Below are 25,183 nucleotides of genomic sequence, written 5' to 3'. Positions count from 1 at the left end.
ACACACACACACACACACACACACACACACACGTTGAAAACCACTGTGTTCAATGATTGTGAGCCAGGATTGTATGCAACTTCCCTTTGGGAAGGGATGGGCTGTGACCCCTGGGAAGTCTTATGAAATTCAAAGGACTATACTGAACAATGTGCTGGACAAGAATGGACTTTTGGGACTAATAGTGTCAAATGGTTTACTTGGGTAATCTCTAAGGGGAGGTGAATGCAAATTCCCCATTTTCAGTTATGCAAAACCCAGCCTTTTGAACAGGAGTCTCAAACTCAATTTACCTTAGGGCCAGTGCCACTCCTCAAATCCTCCCAACGGGCCAATAATGTCACTGAAGATGGTGTTCAGAAAAGAAAACGTTTATATTGTATTTTTTATTTAGAATTTCTTAGAAATAATAAAACTGTCATACAACTTTATACAATTCTTTGCCTGCCAGAGAGTTTTTAATGTTTGCCAGACACCTGGCAACGCTTCAGTTCTATCAGTTTGTTGATGTTTGGCCTCAGTGACTGAGCAGTTGAAACCTTCAGGATTGCAGCAAGGTGTGCATCAGATACTTGTGTTCAGTATTTTGACTTATTTATATTCATTGTGGAAAAAAGTGACGCTGCCTCCATGGCTGACTCTGCCTGGCAACTAATGATGCTGCCTCCATGGCTGACTCTGCTCGGTGACTTGTGATGGTATCTCTGACCCTCTCCCCCAGCCAATGGGAGCTGCGGGGGGCAGCGCCTGCAGCAGACATCGGGCAGCGTGTCTGCATGCGTCTCTCCTCCATGGGCTGCAGTGGGGAGTTCTTGGGCCGCAGATGGCCCAGAGGCCAGGACTTTGAGACTCCTGCTTTAGAAGGTACACCCTGAAGAGGGGACCATTGTCTACGGATTACTTGTTCCCAGAGTCTCAAGATCAAAAGCTCAAGCTGTAATAAAGGAAAGACTAACGTATACATAGATTGACTAATTCTGAGCTAAGGCTGTTATGAACTTGTAACCACAGAAAAACCCCATTGTGAGGGTTGAAGGACTGACTCATACCAGAGTCCTTTTTGGAGTTGGGAGGGGTGGTGATCTCTGGTAAACTTATTAGCATGAGTATACGTTTTTTAATTTTCAATATGTTTACTCTGTAATGTTTTCACCTTAAGAATAAAAATAAAGGTGCTCGCTTAGAAAGAGCTGCATGGTAACTTGTAACTGCAGGCAAATTACAGCTGTTGATAGCCCTTAGAGAGAAAGCAAAGTGCAGATGCTGGCCTGTTTAGGCAGTCTGGCTTGCTGGGAATATCACAGTGTGGGCAGGAAACTGTGCAGCCTCCGGTCAGGAGGCAGAGGAATGTGAGTCTCTGCCTAAGAGAGCAGGGGTGCTGGAACAGGTTTTATAGTGGGAGTGCTAATGATGTAAACAATGGAAACCATGTATGTGGTGTTTGTTATTACTACTTCAAGCAGCACCCCTAGTTTCAGCACCACTTCAAAACGGGATGGCTGAGCAGCCGAGAGCATGTAGTGGGTGCCCTCGAGGGACCACAGAGGGCGGGAATAAAGGAACAGTTGCCCTGAACTGTGACACAAGGAAACCCCATTATCTCTGGCAAATAAATGGTTAACTAGTGCTTATTTCTTCCCTCTTCTACAGGAATGTTTCGAAAAGAAGAAGAATTGACCCCATCACAGAGATGCTTGGCTGTAAGGTAGGCTTTCCTATGCTTATGAGTATAGTTTCTGTTTTGAATGCTTTGCATGGATTATGAAGACTTTATAGCTCTAGTGCAGTTGATACATAAGATGTCCAGTTATCTAGCTGGATCTGGTTTAGATTGCATGTACAGTATATTTGTAATTTAATTTCATGTGGGTTTTTTTGCCCTTGGAAGATATCTCCTGAAATAGACTTTACATTTTACTTACAAGGCTTTTGCTAAAACAGACAATTTCTTATTAAAGTTTTTTTCTTTACAATGAAGAATAAAAGTATGTACTCTATTTAGTAAGTGATTAGTAACTGCATAGTACATGTGAGTTACAGCCATCAAAGAAACAAAATCCTTTTCTCTGATTTCTCTTTTACGACTTTTAGTTTGATTCTTTCCCTCCTTTCTTTATTTGGAAGACTTGTTAACAGATGTCAGTACCCTAGTTTATGCCACAGTGTCTGTCCAATCAAAGAGTACATAAGTGCTTTGGGATTACTCTGTTTGACATTGTAGTTATATAGCTTTTGAAGGCTTTAAGTATCCAACATCTGAAATCTAGACCATTTTTGTGGTGGACAGATCAGATAAGTGGAGAATTTCTGCTCTTCAGAAATAACTTTCTTTTTAGTACCTATTATTTCAGAAATCTTAATGGCATGAAGATAATTGGACTAAAAAACCCCCAGCAACTTCAAATTTTAATTTCAAATTTCTTACTATTTCCCTCACACATGAAATGAGAGAAGAGAAATCCTCTTGTTATAGCATTGTGGGATGATGGGTCTTGAAACACTAAAAGGAAGGAGGGCATTCTATTGCAGCATATTCACGCTGACCAAATTTGTCATAAGAATGGAGTACAAAACTTCAAGTGCTTGCACATGTCCATTCCATTGTAGGCGTGTACACGCCCTGAGCACAGTTGCCGGAAATTTTTCCCTCGGTTGTAGCCATTGGGGTGGCTTGGGGGCCTTCTCATACCACGCACTCATAGTGCCAGTTTGAAGGGCCCAGCCAACTCCACACCTCCTCTGTTCCTTTTTACCATCCATGACGGTCACTGGAACTGTGCTTCTTGCTACGGCAAGCTTTCTCAGTGGGCGTCATTTTTCTGATAATTTTTGTAGTTAGTAGTTGTAAATAGTTAATTAGTCTTCGTTAGTATAGTTTGTGTTTCTCCGTTTGTTAGCAGAATTTCGTCAGTACCTGGTGCCAAGGCATGCCTCGGTCACCAGGCTTCAAGCCTTGTGCATCCTGTAACAAGGCTATGCCCCTGAGCAACCCGCGCTCTAGTTGCCTAAAGTGCTTGGGAGAGGCTCACGTCAGGGATCGTTGTCCGATTTCCAGAGACTTTAAGCCTCGTATGAAAGAGGATCGGGAGGCCAGATTGAAGTTCCTGCTTATAAAGGCGGTGCTGAGACCTTCCTCTGAGCCGGTTGGACTTGGCACCCAGCACGTTGGCATCAGTGAGGAGCGCTCCTTCCACCAGGCAAGATTCCCAGCACTGTTCGCCATCCCCAATGCCGAGGAAGAGGCATAAGAAACTGAGAGGATGTTCCCTGACGCCAAAGGCCAGGCACGGGGAGCAGAGCAGTGTGAGACCTAAGTCAGGCCACTCCTCTGCCTCGGCATCACAGCAGTCAGCACCATAGAGTCTAGTACCGGATGAACCATCAGCACCTGAGGGACAGTGTGATACCTGTGTTATTGCAGTGCCATCCACACCGGAGGCATTTGCTGCTGCCAGAGACTTGCTATCGCTGTTGGTACTGGCGTCACCAGCAGTATAAGAGTCAGTTGTATCGGTGCTGGAAGGCAGGAGGGAGCACATGGCCCCTAATTACGGTTTGGTTCCAGAGCCCACGGTACCATCTAATGGGAAACTGATCATGTTGGCCCGAATGCAGACTTCCCCACCTTGGCACTGGTCTCCAGCACTGGTGGGAACTGCACTTCCCTGATCACTGAGGGAGGCTCATTGTCGCTGGAATCAAGAGGTTAAATCGCACTCCTCTCATCCGAGGAGCCACCCCCGCTATTCTTTCAGTCATCCCTACCCTGCCGTGGACCTGGGCACAGTAATGCCATTGAGTGCTTGGCCTAGTGGGCCATGACCCTTTTGGAACCAGTGGGGGTTTCCTCCAATCTCCAGCCCCCATTTGAGACACTTTTATTCAGTGGCCTCCAAGAGAAGGGCACCTCCGTCCCATTGGGCAGCACCTGACCAGGATTCAGGTACCAAACCCGGTGCCAACTTTCAGGAACCTGCTTTGTGGGATCCTGTCAGCACAGAGGGAGAAGAGGAATGCCAGTGCTGGACTCCTCTCCAGACGAGGCTGTGTCAGGGGCGGGCGTGTCGCCTTCCCACTATAACTATAAGGCCCACCAGGATTTGCTGATGTGGGTGGCCTTAAATTTGGGCTTACAGGTGGAGGTAGTAAAGGAGTCCTCCCTTAGTCTGGTTGACATTCTGGCCATCAAAAGTAGCCCTGTCTCTCAATGAGGCCATCATGGACCCTGTGAAAGCCTCTTTGCAAACCCCTGCATCTCTTCCCCCTATGTCAAAGAGAGCCAAGAGGAAATACTTCATTCTTGCCCAGGGTTACGAGTTCCTGTACACTCTTTCTCACCCAGTCTCTAGGATCTCTGGTGGTATCTGCTGCCAATGAAAGGGAAAGGCAGTGTCTGCATGGTGCAACACCTAAAGCAAAGGACTCCAAAAAGTTGGACTTTTTCAGTAGAAAAGTCAACTCTCCTGGGGGTCTGCAGCTCAGGATTGCTAACCAGCAGGTGCTCCTGCACAGATATGACTTAAACATGTGGGACTTCATGTTGAAGTTCAGAGACTTGCTGCTGCAAGAGGCCAGGCTGGAGTACTTCTTGCTGGTAGATGAGGGGAAATGGATAACAAGGGCTTTCCCGCAAGCTGCCTTGGATGCAGCAGATTCAGCGGTCAGGTCCAGGCTTCCACGGTAGCCAAGCATAGGAGTTTATGGCTACAATCCTCCGGCCTCCTGAAGAAGGGTCCAGCAAACCCTGCAGGACCTTCCCTTCGAGAGAGCTTAGCTCTTTTCGGAGCAGACCGACCTGAAGCTTCATGGACTGAAGGACACCAGGGTGACCCTTATGTCCCTGGGATTGTATATCCTAGCAACTTCAAGGAAGCACTACAGACCTCAGCAGTCCTCCTGGTACTCCGCCCCACCGGCCCATCAAGACCCACAGAGGAAAAGGAGAGGGGCTTTAGGAATAGACCACCACCCCCTTCTACCTCAGAGTCAATGTCTGTCCCATCCAAACACCCGGAGACTCCAAAAAGACCTTTTGATGGGATGCTCGAGGATGTTGTGCCAGGTTCCATGTTTCTGGATCCCTTTTTCCCTTTATTTGCAGACTGCCTATCCCACTTCATCTGTGCTTATTCTCTCGTATCACAACAGACCATTGGGTACTGAACATGGTGGAAGTGGGATATATTCTCCAATTCATTTCTACCCCTCCTTCACACCCTCCCTCCCTGTTCCCTCTTCAGGGACCCCTCTCAAGAGCAACTTCTGGCCAAGGAGGTTCAATCTCTTCTTCAGGTGGGAGCTGTGAAAGAGGGTCCACAAAATCTAATGGAGAAGAGGTTCTACTCCTATTATTTCCTAATCCCGAAAACTATGGGCGGTCTCAGACCTATTCTAGACCTGTGCCAGTTTAACAGCTATCTCAAGAAATTAAAGCGCTTCATAGTCTCCCTGGCTTCTATTATTCCCTCCCTGGATCCCGGGGATTGGTATGCTGTCCTCGATTTAAGAGACACTTACTTCCATATATTAATCTTCCAAGGCCACAGAAGGTTCTTAACATTCATCATGAACCACATGCACTACCAATTCGCGGTACTCCCATTCAGCCTGTCAGCAGCTCCGCAGGTGTTTACAAAATGCATGGGGGTAATGGCACCCTTCCTGAGGAGGTGAGGGGTGCAAGTCTACCCGTACCTGGATGACTGGCTAGTCAGAGGGCTCAGGTAAAGTCCAGCATCCTCCTCATCTAGTCAACATTTCAGGCCCTGGGCTTGCTAATAAATGTACAGAAGTCTACCTTCACTCCAGTACAGAGGATAGAATTTATTGGAGCGGTGCTCGATTCTACCCAGGCCAGACTTTCCTCCCAGAAAGTCAGTTTCAGACAATCATGTCCCTGATAGTATACCTCAAGGGCCACCCAATTACAACAGCCCAGGACTGTCTGATGCTTTTGGGCCACATGGATTTATGTACGTATGTAGTGCAGCACACAAGAGTACACCACAGACCCCTTCAGACACGACTGGCCTCGGTGTACTCGCCAAACCACCACCATCTGGACTCTGATCTCACAGTACCTTCCCCGGTCCTCACCTCCCTCAACTGGTGGCTGGACCCGCTGGCGGTTTGTGTGGGCATTCCCTTTTCAGGGCCCCAACCATTGATATCCTTGATCTCAGATGCATCAGTGCTAGGCTGGGGAGCTCACCTGGGTCTCCTCAGGACTGAAGGCCTTTGGTCTCTGGAAGAGCTCTCACTAAAAAGTCAGAGAGCTCAGGGCAGTTCACCTGGCCGGTCAGACATTCCTGCCTCACATTATGGGCAAGAGCTTGTTGGTTCTTACGGACAACACTGCAGCCATGTTCTATCTCAACAGGTAGGGAGGAACTTGCTCTCCCCCTCCCCACCCCCATGTCGAGAAGCAGTTCAGCTATGTGAGTGATGCATAGCTCACTCAATCCACCTCGAGGCTTCTCACCTTTCAGGAGTGCAGAACAAGTGGGCAGATCACCTCAGCAGGTCTTTCTCCAGTCATATAAGTGGTCCCTTCGCCTGGACATCGCAAGAGACATTTTCCAGCAGTCGGGGACTCCCTGGGTAGACCTTTTGCAACCAGGCACAACAGGAAGTGTCACCAGTTCTGCTCCCTGTGAGGTCTCAGCCTGGGATTGCTCACAGATGCCTTCCTACTCCCGTGGACAAGTCACCTGTATTACACTTTCCCTACTATCCCATTCATGCACAAGGGTCTGCTCAAGATCAACTGGGACCGGGCATGGGTCATTCTAATAACTCCAGCTTGGCCACGTCAGCATTGGTTCGCCACACTGCTAGGACTCTCCATGGTGGCTATGATCCCGCTCTCGCTACATCTGGACCTGATCTCTCTGCATCACGGTCGTCTGCTCCACGTGAACCTCAGCTCTCTCCACCTGACAGCCTGGAATAAATGCCATGGCTAAATCCCAGAAAGCTGGCTTGCTCGGAGCAGGTTTGCTAGGTCCTATTGTTACCGTGATTCTAAAAACCAAAAGCTCTTGGTAACTATTACTCTTGATGGGGCACTGGCAGGAAATAAATCACCGAAGAGACAGCCGTCCGACCGATAGGTGGCTGGCGCAAATAGTATAATACAAGAGTTCATAGAATCATAGAATATCAGGGTTGGAAGGGATCTCAGGAGGTCATCTAGTCCAACCCCCTGCTCAAAGCAGGACCAATCCCCAGACAGATTTTTACCCCTGTTCCCTAAATGGCCCCCTCAAGGATTGAACTCACAACCTTGGGTTTAGCAGGCCAATGCTCAAACCACTGAGCTATCCCTCCCCCCGAGTTCTTTCACTTAAAGCTGCGCTTTATTTTAGTCTCAAGCACTTAGACACCCCAAAAATCAATAGTTACTGAAGTCTGGATGGCTCTTTGAGTGGTACAATTACAGCTGTCCAATTGGTCAGTTTTTCAGCTGCTGTTGGGGATCCTAAGCTGTGTCCATGAAGTGTCCCTGAAGAGTCCATCTACCCCATACTTTCTCTCCTTATTTATTTGGGTTAGTGTAACAATAACATGTCAATAAAAAAAATCTTGTTAAGCAAACAATTTCAAAGTTTAAGCAAGAGGTTTCCTCAAACCATTAATTAGACAGATGTGTATTTGCAAAATCTGCATGTCTTGAGGGTCCTGACAAACACATCCCAAAGGGGAGATATAGATAAGTTTCCTGTTTTTCTAAAACATATACCTCAGCAATTTCAACAGAGATCTTATCAGAAAGGACACAGGGCCCCCTTACCCTCCTGGCTTCTTGCTAGATATGCTAAAGCCGTTGCAGAAGCCTGCTAAGACCTACTGATTTAGCTGCTTTTGGCAATAAGCATGACAATCGATATTCCAGTTATTAATAGTGGTCCAGGCATTTTGCTCGTCCGCTAAAATCTCCCCATACACTAGTAGGTAGCAGGAAGCCATCCATCAGTGCTACTTACCTCTCAAAGTGGAAGCAGTTCTCCATCTGGTCTTCCCAACACGCGCGGTCGTCACTTCAGGACATTCTTGTTACACCTGAAACAGGAAGGTTTAGCGATCTCCTCAATCAAGGTTTACCTTGCAGTAATATCTGTTTTCTCAAGGATCTAGAAAGACTATATTCCCAAGTGCGAGAACCTGTCCCTCCATGGGACCTAAACCCAATCTTATCAGAACTTATGGGTCCCCTATTTGAACCGTTGGCAACATGACCCTTGCTATACCTTTCATGGAAGGTGGCTTTCTTAGTGGCCATTACTTCTGCTAGAATGGTGTGTGTGCCCTCACATCGGAACCTCCGTACACAGTCTTCTTTAAGGACAAGGTGCAGCTACATTCTCACCCAAGCTTCCTCCCAAAGGTGGTTTCCCAGTTTCATAGCAATCAGGCAAGCTTCCTACCTGTTTTCTATCTGAAACCACATGCAAATAGAGAATAACAGCAGCTTCACTCATTGGATGCTAGACATGCTCTAGCATTCTACATAGAAAGTACCAAACCATTCCGTAAATCCACCCAATTGTTCATCGCAATAGCTGACAGGATGAGGTCTTCCCATCTCTGTTCAGAAAATTTAGTCTTGGATCACGTCGTGCATTTTCACATGTTACGAGCAGATGGTGTTCTGCCACCAGCTATCCTGATTGCCCACTCCACAAGAAAACAAGCATCATCAATGGCATTCTTAGTTCACATCCCTATTCAGGACATTTGCAGAGCAGCAACTTGGTCATCAGTGCATATGTTCTCTGCTCAGTATGCCAACAGTCTAGGGACGATGCCAGAATCGGTTGAGCTGTTTTGCAGTAAGCATGTCCATGAACTCCAATCCCACCTTCTATGCAACTGCTTGGGAGTCACCTACAATGGAATGGACATGTGCAAGCACTCGAAGAAAAAACGGTTACTAACCTTTCTGTAACTGTTGTTCTTTGAGATGTGTTGCACATGTCCATTCCACGACCCACCCCCCTCTATGTCGGAGCTGTCCGGAAAGAAGAAACTGGGGGAACGGGGTCACTGGGCCCTTTATACGGGCACTATGAGCATGCAGCACCAGAGGGCGCCCAAGCTGCCCCGATGGGTATCATCGAGGGAAAAATTTCCATCGACTGTGCTTGGGGCACGCGCACACCTACAGTGGAGTGGACATGTGCAATACATCTCGAAAAACAACAGTTACGGAAAGGTTAGTAACTTTTTTTTTTCTTTTTTTACTCTTTCTGGTACCTTTTCTGAGATTGAGGCTAGGGGCAGATCCTCAGCTGCATCTTCTGTAAAAGAAGAGTATGCTATATTATGTTTAAACTCTTCAAAATTCTCTGTTTTGATCAGCTGACCACTCCAACTCTTGAGTTATGCATTAAGGGAATTTGAACGGATTAAAAATATAGAGATTACTTTTCTGTGGCAAAAATGAAATAATAGCAGGTGGAAAACCATCTTTGGGAAATTTGTTCACGGATTCCAGTGAGAATTGAACTACAGGTGACAGTGTCTCTCATTTTGGAGAAGCGTTTAGTATTCCTATCTTGCCTCCGGTGGTGATAGCCACACCATGTTTGCTGTAAGAATAATTTAGAAATACGTAGGTTTTGTGTGTGCATGAAGTTAATGAAGTTGGGAATTGAATTTAAGTTTAAATACAAGATGTTCTGCGACCAAAACTCTAGTAGACCAAGAAGTCAACATATCCTGGTGTTTACTACACTGGAAAAATCATACTGATGAAGTATATAGGGAAAATGTGAACTAGTATATTCATTCATTTGGATGCATTGATTTTAGGCTTCTTGTTATCATAAATTTGAGTCCTGATTGAACTGAAGTATTCAAAATTACTTGAGTGTGGAGTAGAAATCATTCTCAGCACTTTTTAAGTTACTGAAAGATTATGTTAACAGTTCTTAGGGAAAGTAGTTGGTATATAATGTGCTTTTCAAAAACTGAATAAGGGAACATCACAATTCTTTTTGTTACTCATCTTATTATCACTGAAATAATGGTTCAATGACAGCTACTGAAGAATTGAGTGCCTTCCTTCTCTTAAAAAAAAAAAAAAAATCAGGGGAGAAATAAATACCAACTTACAGAATGGAAGGACCTATAATTTATGTGAGGTGTTGACATTTATGCTTATGTCCTTTCAAAAAGAAATCCCAAATGGGGGTTTTACAGACAGTTCTCATTTATTTAAATATCGTTTTTGTACCATCTATTAGGACATACAGGTAGAAAATGTCCTCCTTTATTCAATATTTTTCTATTCTTCATGTCATTTCCACAAGACAAACCATTTGGAATTCTTTGTCAATTTCAGGAATTTTTACCACAATTTTGACAGAGGACCAAAGCTGTTCTATTTTTTTTTTAGTATGCTTTTTTTGCCTGTATTAGTGTACTTAGGGTGGTTCAGAAGGGTGTGTGTGTACGTGTACACAGACGTATGTATATACTATATATATAAAACCTGTGCTACCATGAAAAATCATTCAGTCTCTTACGCCGGACAAACTAAATTTAGACTGACAAGAGCCCTTTATCTAATTGCATAGTTATATTATATCATTGATTTTTAAGCAGAGTTTCTCATTGATCACAGTGGGGAGATCTACTTTAAAACTGATGGTATGATTTTGGGCTTTGAGAAAGTCCCTGTGGGTAGGCAAATCAGTCTGGAAACGCTCAGTACAGACTGATGAAGAAACATTCATTTATATTTTAAATTGTAGTTATAAAAATGTAACTAGACTGCTTCACTGTATGTGTTTTAATTGAAATTAGAATAAGTAATAAAATAAATGATTATTCCTACAGTGGACTGTTTTAAAAGCATAGAGTACCTCTCACAAGTTGCTTGTCTTTGAATTACAGACGCATGCCAAGTCTACTGGAGTATTTAAGTTACAACTGTAATTTCATGGGTATCCTGGCAGGCCCATTATGCTCTTATAAAGACTATATTACTTTCATTGAAGGCAGATCATACCAACTGACACAGTCTGAAGCAAATGGGAAAGAAGATGTAAAATATGAACAAACAGATCCCTCACCAAATGTAAGAACTATGATTTTTTGCAGTGCTGCTATATATATCTCTTTCTATATATATAGTCATTGCATGAAAAGCTTGGTTTGCATTATTCATTTACAGGCATAACTTCTCAGATATATCTGGAGTTTATTCAGTGGTACAGTTCTTTGTTTAAAAAAAAAAAAAAGTCTTTTTCCTGAAAGGTAGGTGTTCTGCATAGATTCCCACTGTTGGGTCTTCTGAACAAAAGTAAATAATCTTGGAGCTGCCTAATAAGCTTATATGGTAAAATACCACCTTCAGATGAAGCAGTTCATGTGCACTTCCTTACAAGCATATTTGTCTGCATGAACTGCTTCTGAAAATGAGCTGGAAATAATGGGAAAAACCGCATGCATTTTGTCCATGGAAATTGAATGGGAGATTTATAAGCTACACCTCTACCCCGATATAATGCTGTCCTTGGGAGCCAAAAAATCTTACCGCATTATAGGTGAAACCGCGTTATATCGAACTTGCTTTGATCCGCCGGAGTGCGCAGCCCCACCCCCCCGGAGCACTGCTTTACCGCATTATATCCAAATCTGTGTTATATCAGGTCGCCTTATATAGGGGTAGAGGTGTACTTCAAAGTCTCTTAAACTTTTTTGTTAGCTTCTTCCTGTATTTCAGGCTAAAACTGCACATTTACATGTACCAAGCCCCTCTAATCAGGTCTTTCTTAGGGGAGAGAGAGCTTTAACATGGTTATAGGAACTTTTTCAGTCTTAATTTTTTTTCATTTCTTTATTCATATGAAGGACAAGTAAACAGATTGTTTGTTGTACAGACACAATACCAATGACATACTTGTATCATTATCATACCACACTGCACCCGAATCCATGCACATTAGGGTTTTTTTATTTGCTCCCTTATCAGAGTGGGGGTCCAGGCACATATGGCTGAAAGGCCTGTTGATCATCTGTTGCAAACGATGCACATATGATTTGAATTAAGACCAATGACTACTGACATTTTGTATATTACCCTTTTTTAAAACTGATCAGTTTTACATTAAGGATGCGGAACATATGTTTCCATCATCCTGCACATTAATTCGTCTGACTGTATATATGTACACATATTTGAATTTTAGTCCAAGATACAGTTATCACCTCAAACAGAGAACACAAGGTTATTGTGAAAGAAGTGGAGATCTCCAAATATATTTGCTTCCCCAAATCCACCTCCAACTTACCTTTTCCCTGCTTAACTTTGAATCTTATTTCTGAGCAGGTAGTTGGAAAGTGAGGGTGAGGCCTATGTGCTTGCCTGATGTAGATATGCTTGTGCATATGCCTCAAAGTGGTACTAAACTTTACCACATAATCTTGCTAGTAAGCTTGCTATCTGAAGGTCACAAGGCCAATATATGTGTGACTCTATAAAGGATTCTACCTTCAAAATACTCTAGCTACAGGTAAGCAATTTCCCTTAAATTGTGTTGCTCATACAGCTTGATTTTTTATAATTTTATTTATTTATTTATTTATTTATTTATAATTTATGCTGCATTCGCTTTTTGACATTAAGATTAAGATAAACTGTCTGTGCTCCTGATACTTCATCTCCCAACTGGTGTTAGACAAATTTGGCTGCATTTTATAACACCGGTGAGTACTGTGTGCTTTTGAAAAAATTGTGGATTATCTATTTGTTTACTGCATTTGCTGTATCATTTACAACCTTGATTGTTTTGTTATGACTCATGTTCCAATCCTGTTATCTTAATAAAATGATTATCTAAAGATATTTTCCTAGATTTTCATATTAATTTTACTTTTTAAAGAAAAACAAATCATTAGGTAACTCATCAAAATAAGAAACTTAATGAGGATCAGCAAATGTTAATATCTTAGATGAAAGAATCTTTCAGCTAAATTTACTATATGCTTCCTTTCTTGTCAAATTTTATTTCTATAACATCAAATATTCATGCCAGCCTCCTCCTGTACACTTGTGTTAAGTGCATGACATGAATCTAGTCTAGCATTTTACTGTGTTAATTGCATGTTAACTGAATCTAGTCAACATTTTAAAATGATTTATTTCATATCTCCCTCCTGTTATGCCTTTTTACAAGCTATCATTTGTTGGTGCTCAAAGTGGTGTCAACAGTCAGAAATTAATATCTATCTTCGTAAGTTTACTTTTATTATAGCTGTTAGCTATCCTTAAAATACAGGATTCCTGTGGAAAAAGTCTCCCTGCTTTTGGCTTCTTAGACTATTTTTAGATGTTGATGCTCTTGCTAATTGCCTGCAGTTGTTAACTAACTGATTGTATAGTAATCTCAAATGTAGTAAGCTTTATTATAGTTCATTAATTTACTGAACTAATTTTTGTGTGTGTATCACCCAAGAAGATTTAAAAATGAATCCATTTCAATAGAAGTGTAAAAGTTTGCCTGGAAGTTTTAATTGCTTAAGGCCTGATCCAAAACTCTATGAAGTCAGCAAGAATCTTCCTATAGACATAAGTGGGCTTTGGATCAAGCCCTAGGTGCTGAAAGGATAACAAGATTGCCCAACAGAATTTTTTTGTCAGGTTTGGTGATCTCATTTTTCCAAATTCATAATGAAATAGAATTGTGAGATCCCGCTTGGTTGGTCTATTACTTAAAAGACAGTAGTCAGTCAGGGTATGTCTACACTACGAAATTAGGTCGAATTTATAGAAGCCGGTTTTATAGAAATCGGTTGTATATAGCCGATTGTGTGTGTCCCCACATAAAATGCTCTAAGTGCATTAAGTCGGCGGACCGCGTCCACAGTACCGAGGCTAGCATCGACTTCCGGAGCGTTGCACTATGGGTAGCTATCCCACAGTTCCCGCAGTCTCCGCCGCCCATTGGAATTCTGGGTTGAGATCCCAATGCCTGAATGATGCAAAACAGTGTCGCGGGGGGTTCTGGGTACATGTCGTCAGGCCCCTTCCCCTCCGTCAGAGCAACGGCAGACAATCGATTCGCGCCTTTTTACCTGGGTTACCTGTGCAGACAGCATACCACGCCAAGCATGGAGCCCGCTCAGCTCAGCTCACCGTCACCATATGTCATCTGGGTGCCGGCAGACGTGGTACTGCATTGCTACACAGCAGCAGCTAATTGCCTTTTGGCAGTAGACGGTGCAGTATGACTGGTAGCCTTCATCGGCGATCTGGGTGCTGGCAGACGTGGGGCTGGCAGACGTGGGGCTGCATTGCTACACAGCAGCAGCCCCTTGCCTTTTGGCAGTAGATGGTGTATTATGACTGGTATCCGTCGTCGTCATACTGCAGTTCGATCAGATGATGGCTGAAACGCCGTATGTCTCCCAGTCATATTCTGCTGCCTTCCCAATGATGATGGCGGCTATCAGTCGTAGTACACTATTTTCTGCCAAGCGCCCAGTATTTTCTGCCAAGCGCCCAGAAGATGCCGAGGGCTATCAGTCATGCTGCACCGTCGGCTGCCAGCTTAAGATGTAAAAAATAGATTTGTTCTGTATTCATTTGCTTCCCCCTCCCTCCGTGAAATCAACGGCCTGCTAAACCCAGGGTTTTGAGTTCAATCTTTGGGGGGGCCATTCTGTGTGACAGTTGTTTGTGTTTCTCCCTGATGCACAGCCACCTTTGTTGATTTTAATTCCCTGTACCTGTACACCATGTCGTCCCTCCCTCCCTCCCTCCCTCCCTCCCTCTGTCAGACAATAGTTTCGCGCCTTTTTTCAGACCAGATGCCATAGCACTGGGATCATGGAGCCCGCTCAGATCACCGCGGCAATTATGAGCACTATGAACACCACGCGCATTGTCCTGGAGTATATGCAGAGCCAGGACATGCCAAAGCAAAACCAGGACCAGCTGATGAGGCGATTGCAGCGCGGCGACGAGAGTGATGAGGAAATTGACATGGACATAGACCTCACAGAAGGTACAGGCCCCAGCAATGTGGAAATCATGGTGTTACTGGGGCAGGTTCATGCCGTGGAACGCCGATTCTGGGCCCGGGAAACAAGCACAGACTGGTGGGACCGCATCGTGTTGCAGGTGTGGAACGATTCCCAGTGGCTGCGAAACTTTCGCATGCGTAAGGGCACTTTCATGCAACTTTGTGACTTGCTTTCCCCTGCCCTGAAGCGCCAGAATACCAGGATGAGAGCAGCCCTCACAGTTGAGAAGCGAGTGGCGATAGCCCTGTGGAAGCTTGCAACGCCAGACAGCTACCGGTCAGTCGGGAATCAATTTGGAGTGGGCAAATCTACTGTGGGGGCTGCTGTGATCCAAGTTGCCAGGGCAATGAAAGACCTGGTGATATCAAGGGTAGTGACTCTGGGAAACGTGCAGGCCATAGTGGATGGCTTTGCTGCAATGGGATTCCCAAACTGTGGTGGGGCGATAGACGGAACCCATATCCCTATCTTGTCACCGGAGCACCAAGCCACCAAGTACATAGTCCGCAAGGGGTACTTTTCAATGCTGCTGCAAGCCCTGGTGGATCACAAGGGACGTTTCACCAACATCAACGTGGGATGGCTGGGAAAGGTGCATGATGCTCGCGTCTTCAGGCACTCTGCTCTGTTTCGAAAGCTGGAGGAAGGGACTTTCTTCCCGGACTAGAAAATAACCGTTGGGGATGTTGAAATGCCTATCGTGATCCTTGGGGACCCAGCCTACCCCTTAATACCATGGCTCATGAAGCCATACACAGGCAGCCTGGACAGTAGTCAGGACCTGTTCAACTACAGGCTGAGCAAGTGCCGAATGGTGGTGGAATGTGCATTTGGACGTTTAAAAGCGCGCTGGCGCAGCTTACTGACTCGCTCAGGCCTCAGCGAAAAGAATATTCCCATTGTTATTGCTGCTTGCTGTGCGCTCCACAATATCTGTGAGAGTAAGGGGGAGACATTTATGGAGGGGTGGGAGGTTGAGGCAAATCGCCTGGCCGCTGATTACGTGCAGCCAGACACCAGGGCGGTTAGAAGAGCACAGCAGGGCGCGGTGCGCATCAGAGAAGCTTTGAAAACGAGTTTTGTGACTGGCCAGGCTACGGTGTGAAACTTCTGTTTGTTTCTCCTTGATGAACCCTCCGCCCCCCCCCACCCGGTTCACTCTACTTCCCTGTAAACCAACCACCCCACCCTCCCCTCCCCCCTTCGAGCACCGCTTGCAGAGGCAATAAAGTCATTGTTACTTCACATTCATGCATTCTTTATTAATTCATCACACAACTAGGGAGATAATTGCCAAGGTAGCCCGGGATGAGTGGGGGAGGAGGGAAGGAAAAGGACACACTGCAGTTTAAAACTTTAACTCTTATTGAAGGCCAGCCTTCTGATGCTCGGGCAATCATCTGGGGTGGAGTGACTGGGTGGCCGGAGGCCCCCCCCACCGTGTTCTTGGGCGTCTGGGTGAGGAGGCTATGGAACTTGGGGAGGAGGGCTGTTGGTTACACAGGGGCTGTAGCGGCGGTCTCTGCTCCTGCTGCCTTTCCTGCAGCTCAACCATACGCTGGAGCATATCAGTTTGATGCTCCAGCAGCCAGAGCATCGACTCTTGCCTTCTGTGTGCAAGCTGACGCCACCTATCATCTTCAGCCCGCCACTTGCTCTGTTCATCCCGCGATTCAGCCCGCCACCTCTCCTCTCGTTCATATTGTGCTTTTCTGTAGTCTGACATTGACTGCCTCCATGCATTCTGCTGTGCTCTGTCAGCGTGGGAGGACATCTGGAGCTCTGAGAACATATCATCCCGAGTCCGCCGTTTTCTCCTTCTAATCTTCACTAGCCTCTGTGAAGGAGAAACATTTGCAGCTGGTGGAGGAGAAGGGAGAGGTGGTTAAAAAAGACACATTTTAGAGAACAATGGGTACACTCTTTCACGTTAAATTTTGCTGTTCACATTACACAGCACATGTGCTTTCATTACAAGGTCGCATTTTTCCTCTTATATTGAGGGCCTGCCGGTTTGGTGTGAGAGATCACTCACGCAGTGCCAGGCAACAGATTTCGGCTTGCAGGCAGCCATGGTAAGCCACAGTCTTTTGGCTTTTTTAACCTTCTTAACATGTGGGAATGGTTTCAAACAGTAGCGCCCTCATTTCCCATACCAAGCACCCCTTGGGTTGGCCATTTAAAATGGGTTTGCAATGTAAAAGGAGGGGCTGCGATTTCCGGGTTAACATGCAGCACAAACCCAACTACCCCCCCCACACCACCCAATTCTCTGGGATGATCACTTCACCCCTCCCCCCTACTGTGTGGCTAACAGCGGGGAACATTTCTGTTCAGCCGAGCAGGAACGGGCACCTCTGAATGTCCCCTTAATAAAATCACCCCATTTCAACCAGGTGACCGTGAATGATATCACTCTCCTGAGGATAACAAAGAGAGATAAGGAATGGATGTTGTCTGCATGCCAGCAAACACCAGGACCATATGCTGCCATGCTTTGTTATGCAATGATTCTAGACTATGTGCTACTGGCCTGGCGTGGTAAAGTGTCTTACCATGGCGGACGGGATAAGGCAGCCCTCCCCAGAAACCTTTTGCAAAGGCTTTGGGAGTACATGAAGGAGAGCTTTCTGGAGGTGTCCCTGGAGGATTTCCGCTCCATCCCCATACACGTTAACAGACTTTTCCAGTAGCTGTACTGGCCGCGATTGGCAGGGCAAATTAATCATTAATCATTAAACACGCTTGCTTTTAAACCATGTGTAATATTTACAAAGGTACACTCACCAGAGGTCCCCTGTGTGCCCTCAGGGTCTGGGAGCACGCCTTGGGTGAGTTCGGGGGTTACTGGTTCCAGGTCCAGGGTGATAAACATATCCTGGCTGTTGAGGAAACCGGTTTCTCTGGTTCCTTGCTGCTGTGAGCTATCTACATTATCTTCATCCTCATCTTCCTCATACCCCGAACCCGCTTCCCTGTTGCGTGTTTCTCCATTGACGGAGTCATAGCACATGGTTGGGGTAGTGTGGCTGCACCCCCTAGGATTGCATGCAGCTCCGCGTAGAAGCGGCATGTTTGCGGCTCTGCCCCAGACCTTCCGTTTGCCTCTCTGGCTTTGTGGTAGGCTTGCCTTAGCTCCTTAATTTTCACCCGGCACTGCTGTGCATCCCTGTTATGGCCTCTGTCCTTCATGGCCTTTGAGACCTTTTCTAATATTTTGCCATTTCGTTTACTGCTACGGAGTTCAGCTAGCACTGATTCATCTCCCCATATGGCGAGCAGATCCCGTACCTCCCGTTCGGTCCATGATGGAGCTCTTTTGCGATCCTGGGACTCCATCATGGTTACCTGTGCTGATGAGCTCTGCGTGCTCTCCTCGCTGGGCAAACAGGAAATGAAATTGAAAAGTTCGTGGGGCTTTTCCTGTCTACCTGGTCAGTGCATCTGAGTTGAGAGTGCTGTCCAGAGTGGTCATAATGAAGCACTGTGGGATAGCTCCCGGAGGCCAGTAACGTCGAATTCCGTCCACACTACCCCAATTCCGACCCGCAAAGGCCGATTTTAGCGCTAATTCCCTTGTCAGAGGTGGAGTAAAGAAACCGGTTTAAAGGGCCCTTTAAGTCGGGGAAAAAAAGGGCTTCGTCGTGTGAACGTGTCCAGGCTTAATTCGAATTAACGCTGCTAAATTCGACCTAAACTCGTAGTGTAGACCAGGCCTCAGTTACTGGAGCAGTAAAAATCATAGGAAACTGAAACTTTGTGGAGATCAGGGCCAAGGACTACAAAATTGTATTCATTGACTTGAATGACCGAACATCTTTCAAGTATGATATTGATACTTGCGTAATGTTTTATCACCATGAAACTATGGCAGTGTCTGACCAGTGAAATATGGTCTCTTAAACTGCTTTGTGTTTAGATAACGAATAGATCAGATCAGTGTTTTTAGAGAAGGGTATTTCTGGTTTATGCTGAAAAAAGCAGCTTTCCTGTTATATAGAGACTTTTTAAAGTAGAAGGTTTGACCAACATTTGTAAATGGTAAAAGCTAATAGCAACATCTCATCAGCCGTCCTCTAAATCGGAATTGTTACTTTTAGAAAGGATTTTACTTGTTATATGCTTTGACAGACTACCTTGAAAACATGAACTGGTTATTCTGATACTCTTACGTGAATTCACATTTTTCAAAACCACACTTACATAGGAAATTGAGTTGCAGCTTTTGTGATCTTGGGTGAGGGTCAATATTCTTCTCACACAAACTAATTCAAAATCTATATGCTATGTGTTAACCTCAGATTCTGTTAGAGGCAGGGACTGTCTTCTCCTGTGTTTGTAAAGTGCTAGAATAATGGGTCACTGAACCTGACTGGGGATCTCTGGGGTTTACTGTCATACAAATAATACATAAGAACAATAGCGAAACGGTATTATGAACTTAAAAATCAACATAATGAGCAAAACCATAATAAAATTATGACAAGTTGTCATCTTCTTACCTAGACATTTATCCTAAAACATACAGTGTAAATATAATAATAAAATATTTAAACAGAATAATTTTTGGACACATTATTTTCTCACAATTGTAGACCAAAACCACCAGCTTCATAGTTTTATGGTTTGGATTTTAAGAAGTGAACTAAATTCCAGCAAAACTCCCAATGTTATCTACATTTCACATTAGACAGCATCAACTACCTAGCAGTCACTTGTGCTCATTTGTACTCAATTTGTGTGAGTACAAATGCCTTGGATTTGCACCCATGTATTTGCACTGACTGTGTCCACGTGCAAATAAATGGTTTGTGTGTATAGATTAGGTATTTGTTTATGTAAATTACACATGTACTAACATGTGTGAATAATTGTGAGTAACTTGTGGAAATTCAGCCCTTTGTTTACATCCCCAGAGAACAAGGGATTAATGCCGTTCAGCCTTTCCCTTCCCTTGAACATGAACTCAGGGGAAGGACTAGAAGAGTGGCTGAATAGGAGACAAAGGGAAGAATACTTTTGGGAAATTAAGGCTCCTCACCGAGAAGTCTCAGGATGGAGTTGAACATTAAAAAGGGTTTTTTTTCTGCTTACTTTCTGATAATTATTTTACTTTCTTGATAAACACCAACCCTTGAGAAAGAAACCTTGCTGTCTCCAACTGCTGAATTAGCCAAGCTTTTCTGCTGAATTAGCCAAGCAGTTTATTTAATTCTGTTGAATCATTCGGTTATCTTGCTCTAAAACCTTTTTTGAGACCATTCTCTCACAGAGTTCTGTGATATGTAAAAGTCACTAACCACACCCCCTCAATGCTCTCTCTGCTTACCATCTCCCTCACCACCAGAAAGCGCAAGAGCTCATGTGAACCACTATTAATGTTTATGCAGATATGCCAATATCTTCAGTAATCTAATCTTAAATCTTTGACAACATGAAGGATTTAAGAGTCACTTAGAGGAAAGGGGTCACATGGCAGTTTTGTAGGTTTGGGTACTTAACATTTTTTTAAGGATTATAAATTTGAAATATTGAAAGTCTGAAGTATTTAACCAGTATTCTTGGCCTCTGTTCTACATAGGTTTTTATACCACCTTCATCACCATGGTATCTGAGCTTGCCTTCCAGTCGCGCATTAAGCAACATGACTAATATCTGACACGTTGGTTCTTTCATCCTCTCCCCAGAAGGAGGTGTGTGTGCAGTGGAATGTATTGTTTTGGTAGGGTTATTATTTTATAAACATACCTGTTGCTATGTGTTTTTGTTAAAGAAAGCAAGGTGGCTTGCAGTTGGAATAAAAGGTAGTGAGGTTTGTGAAGTTCCTTAGTTCCTGGGGGAGTTCATAACACAGTCTTGGACATCCTGGAGAAGGTTTTGTCTCCCACGTAGACAAGCTTTACTTTTATTGTTGAGAGTTCCATCGCTCCACAGGAGCAAAGTTGTCAACCATGGTCTTTGACCTGGTAGTTGTGGCCTTTTAGGTATCCTGGACCCAAGCCATGGAGCATTTTGAAGATAAGGACAGAGACCTTGAAATTGATTCTAAAGTCTATGGGAAGCCAGTGTAGAGAGCGGAAGACAGATATGATTTGTTCACAAATATTTGAGTAACCTGTTTTGCACTGCAACATTTTGTAGTTGTTGGAGTTTTCTGAGTGCTGGCGGTTTCAGGCCCAAGTATGTAGCACAGCTGTAGGCCAGCCAAAAAGTGAAGAAGGCATGAATAACAGAGGCTAAGTCTTTCTTCACCAGGATGGGAAGGAGACTCCTAGCCAACCAGTGCTTAGAGTCAGTGAGGAGTCCAAGAGTACTCCTAGACTACAGACCTAATTGACCAATGGTGGATGTGAACATTCTGCCAAAGGAGACTGCATCATGGCTGAAAATTATTCAAAATACTTTCTTTTCTGCCCACCATCACCTCGGCTTTGCTTCAGCCAGCTATTCATTCATGAGCTGTTCTCATCCAAGCACTGGCCATCTTGGTTGTAGTGGTGTAATCACATGTGGTGAAGGGAAGGTAGAGCGGTGTGTCAACTGCATATTGGTGACACTTGAGTCCATGTTGTCTGACCAGTTCACCTATTGGTTGCATGTAGATGCTGGAAAGGACGAGAGAGAGAACTGATCCTTGTAGAACTCTACGGATGAGGGGGTCTAGTAATGGAGGTGCAGTTTCCTGTCACTACTTGTTGGATATGCCCGTCTAGGAAGAACCCAAATAATTTTAGTGCATCACCTTCGATCCCTGCCACCTCTGAGATGATACAGCCATATCTCATGGTCAAAAATGTGAAGCACTGCTTCTGTCTGTTGACAGGAGGAGATATCCATCAGTGCCACTAAAGCAATTTCATTTCCATGTCCTGGCCTGAATCCAGAATGAATAATGTCTAGAATGTTAGCTTCAGTTATATGTGCTTGTAGTTAGCCTTTTGCTAGCTATGAGCTTCTAAATAATCAGAAGGCTTGACACTGGTTGGGAATTGGCTAGGACTGAAGTATCCATGATGGGTTTCTTCAGTGTTGGTCAGATTTCTGCTTGTTTGAAAGAGGAAGGGAAGATTCCTTCTCTGAGTCACGCACTGACCTCATGGCGGAGGAGACTTTAAGGAGGGATTTGAAGGTGGACAATCAAGTGGCTTTGCAGATGTTTACAGGGAGCTCATCCCATGTATTAGGAGCAGCATAGGAAGGAGCATGAAAGTACTTGTTTTGAAAATGTAGTAAATGGGTGAAGGCCAGCTGGCAAGAACAGAAGTAGCAGTCAGCATCTCAGTAGTGTGTAAGATATGAATAGGTAGGGATAGGCCATGAAGGACCTTAAAAGCAAAGATTAGTAGTGAATTTAAAATGCTAAAGGGTGGACAACACAGAGAGGGTGATGTGGTCAAAACAACAAGCCAGGAAAATATCTGCAGCAGCATTTTGAATGGATATATGTGGAACAAAATGGGATGTGTCAAAGCCAGAGAGTAGGATGCAGTAGTTAAGATGAGTGCTTGGGAGAAGAGATCTAGTTGTGGTCAGAAAGGAAAAGCTGGATCTTAGAGATATTATGTAAGATATACAGAATTCATACATGACCCGGATATGAGGCTCTAGAAGAGACCAAAATGAATAGAATGCCCAGATTACATGCCTGAGTGACAGGCAGGGTTGAGGTGATGACCATGGGGTCTGAGAATGGAGGGAGTGGTGACTATTTTGGAGTGGGAGGAAAGATTAAGAACTCTATTCTGCTCACATTGAACATAACAATGACATGCACAAGGAAATCTCAGAAAGAGAGATTTTAGGGTATGTCTACACTGCTCACATTACAGCGCGGCTGTGGCAGTGCTGCTGCGGCAGCGCTGTGACGTGGGCAGTTTAGACACGCTTTATCTCATGGGGGAGCGCTCTCCCGGCAATAAAAAATAACCACCCTGAACGGGCGGTGGTAGCTTTATCACCGGGAGTGCGGCTTCCGGAGATAAAGCACTGTCTATACACACCCCTGAATGACAAAAGTTTTAGCACTGAAAGTGGCAGTGTAGAGACAGCCTTAGGGTATGTCTACACTACGAGAGTAGTTCGATTTTACTTAAATTGAATTAGTGGAACCGATATTACAAAGTCGAATGTGTGTATCCACACTAAGAACAGTAATTCGACTTTGTGAGTCCACACTAATGGGGCAAGCGTCGACATTGGAAGCGGTGCCCTGTGGGCAGCTATCCCACAGTTCCCGCAGTCCCCGCTGCCCATTGGAATTCTGGGTCGAGCCCCGAATGCCTGCTGGGGAAAAAAATGTGTCGAGGGTGGTTTTGGGTAACTGTCGTCATTCAACCGTCACTCCCGCCCTCCCTCCCTGAAAGCGCCGGCGGGCAATCAGTTCGCGCACTTTTCTGGTGAGTGATAGCGCGGACGCCACAGCACTGCGAGCATGGAGCCCGCTGCGACCATCGCTGCAGTTATGGCCGTTGTCAACACCTCACACCTTATCATCCACTTTTTTCAGAGGCAGATGCTGAGAAATCGGGCGAGGAGGCTACGGCAGCGCGGTGAGGACATTAAGTCTGAGAGTGGCACAGACCTCTCGCAACGCACGGGACCCCGCGCCGTGGACATCATGGTGGCAATGGGTCATGTTGATGCTGTGGAACGGCGATTCTGGGCCCGGGAAACAAGCACGGACTGGTGGGACCGCATAGTGCTGCAGGTCTGGGATGAATCACAGTGGCTGCGAAACTTTCGCATGCGTAAGGGAACTTTCCTTGAACTTTGTGAGTTGCTGTCCCCTGCCCTGAAGCGCAAGGACACCTGGATGCGAGCAGCCCTGACTGTCCAGAAGCGAGTGGCCATAGCCCTCTGGAAGCTTGCAATGCCAGACAGCTACCGGTCAGTCGCGAACCACTTTGGCGTGGGCAAATCTACCGTGGGGGTTGCTGTGATGCAAGTAGCCAACGCAATCGTTGAGCTACTGCTCTCAAAGGTAGTGACCCTGGGAAACGTGCAGGTCATCATAGATGGCTTCGCCGCGATGGGATTCCCAAACTGCGGTGGGGCTATAGATGGAACTCACATCCCTATCCTGGGACCGGAGCACCAGGCCAGCCAGTACATTAACAGAAAGGGCTACTTTTCAATGGTGCTGCAAGCACTGGTGGACCATAGGGGACGTTTTACAAACATCAACGTCGGATGGCCGGGCAAGGTTCATGACGCTCATGTTTTCAGGAACTCTGGTCTGTTTAGACGGCTGCAGGAAGGTATTTACTTCCCGGACCACAAAATAACTGGGATGTGGAGATGCCTATAGTGATCCTCGGGGACCCAGCCTACCCGCTAATGCCCTGGCTCATGAAGCCCTATACAGGCGCCCTGTACAGTGAAAAAGAACTCTTCAACTACCGTCTGAGCAAGTGCAGAATGGTGGTGGAGTGTGCTTTTGGACATCTCAAGGGGAGATGGAGAAGCTTACTGACTCGCTCTGATCTCAGCGAAACCAATATCCCCATTGTTATTGCAGCTTGCTGTGTGCTCCACAATCTCTGTGAGAGCAAGGGGGAGACGTTTATGGCGGGGTGCGAGGTTGAGGCACATCGCCTGGCTGCTGATTACGTCCAGCCAGACAGCCGGGCGATTAGAAGAGCCCAGCGGGACGCGCTGTGCATCCGGGAGGCTTTGAAAGCTAGGTTCCACAGTGAGCAAGGTAACCTGTGACTATTAAGTTTGTTTAAAGAGAAGCTGAACCTGACCCCGTTTCTTTACCCACTTAATGTTGACTATCCTCTCCAGTTACATACCCCCTTCACCCCGTTGCCCCCCTTCCAACACACCTTTAAAAATAAAATAAATGGAACTTTGTTCATTAACACCGTTTTCTTTATTAAGGGTTTCGTGGTAAAGGGTTGAAACTGGGACGCAGACTGTGGTGGGGAGCGGGTGTAGTGATGGAAAGGACGCTTCTAAACTCGAGGAATGACAGGCTCCTGCTCCTAGAGCGGTCCCCAGTGGTGGACTGGTTGTTTCAATGGAGCCTGCCACCCCTCCTTTTCGGGACTCTGTGTGTGGGGGCTATGTGACTTTGTTGCTGGGGAGGACGGTTACAGATCCCCTGCTGCGTGGCTCTGTCATCCAGGCTAAGGACCGGTGCATAAGA

At 45.3% G+C, this 25,183-nt stretch overlaps 1 protein-coding gene across 1 annotated transcript in view; it reads left to right on the top strand.

Annotated features, from left to right (window-relative positions):
- Positions 1-25,183, top strand: part of MBOAT2 (membrane bound O-acyltransferase domain containing 2) — a 190,356-nt gene that overhangs the window by 133,514 nt on the left and 31,659 nt on the right. Inside the window, exons 6-7 of the mRNA XM_024200479.3 lie at positions 1,651-1,705; positions 10,900-11,083. Coding sequence (XP_024056247.1) covers positions 1,651-1,705; positions 10,900-11,083 — 239 coding nt within the window. The remainder of the gene's footprint in view (positions 1-1,650; positions 1,706-10,899; positions 11,084-25,183) is intronic.

Source organism: Terrapene carolina, unplaced genomic scaffold (genome assembly GCF_002925995.2).
Source record: "Terrapene carolina triunguis isolate 2854851 unplaced genomic scaffold, T_m_triunguis-2.0 Scaffold42, whole genome shotgun sequence".
NCBI classification, from domain to species: Eukaryota; Metazoa; Chordata; order Testudines; family Emydidae; genus Terrapene; species Terrapene triunguis.
The sequence above is the reverse complement of the archived record's forward strand: the minus strand, read 5'-3'. Positions and strand labels throughout refer to the sequence as shown.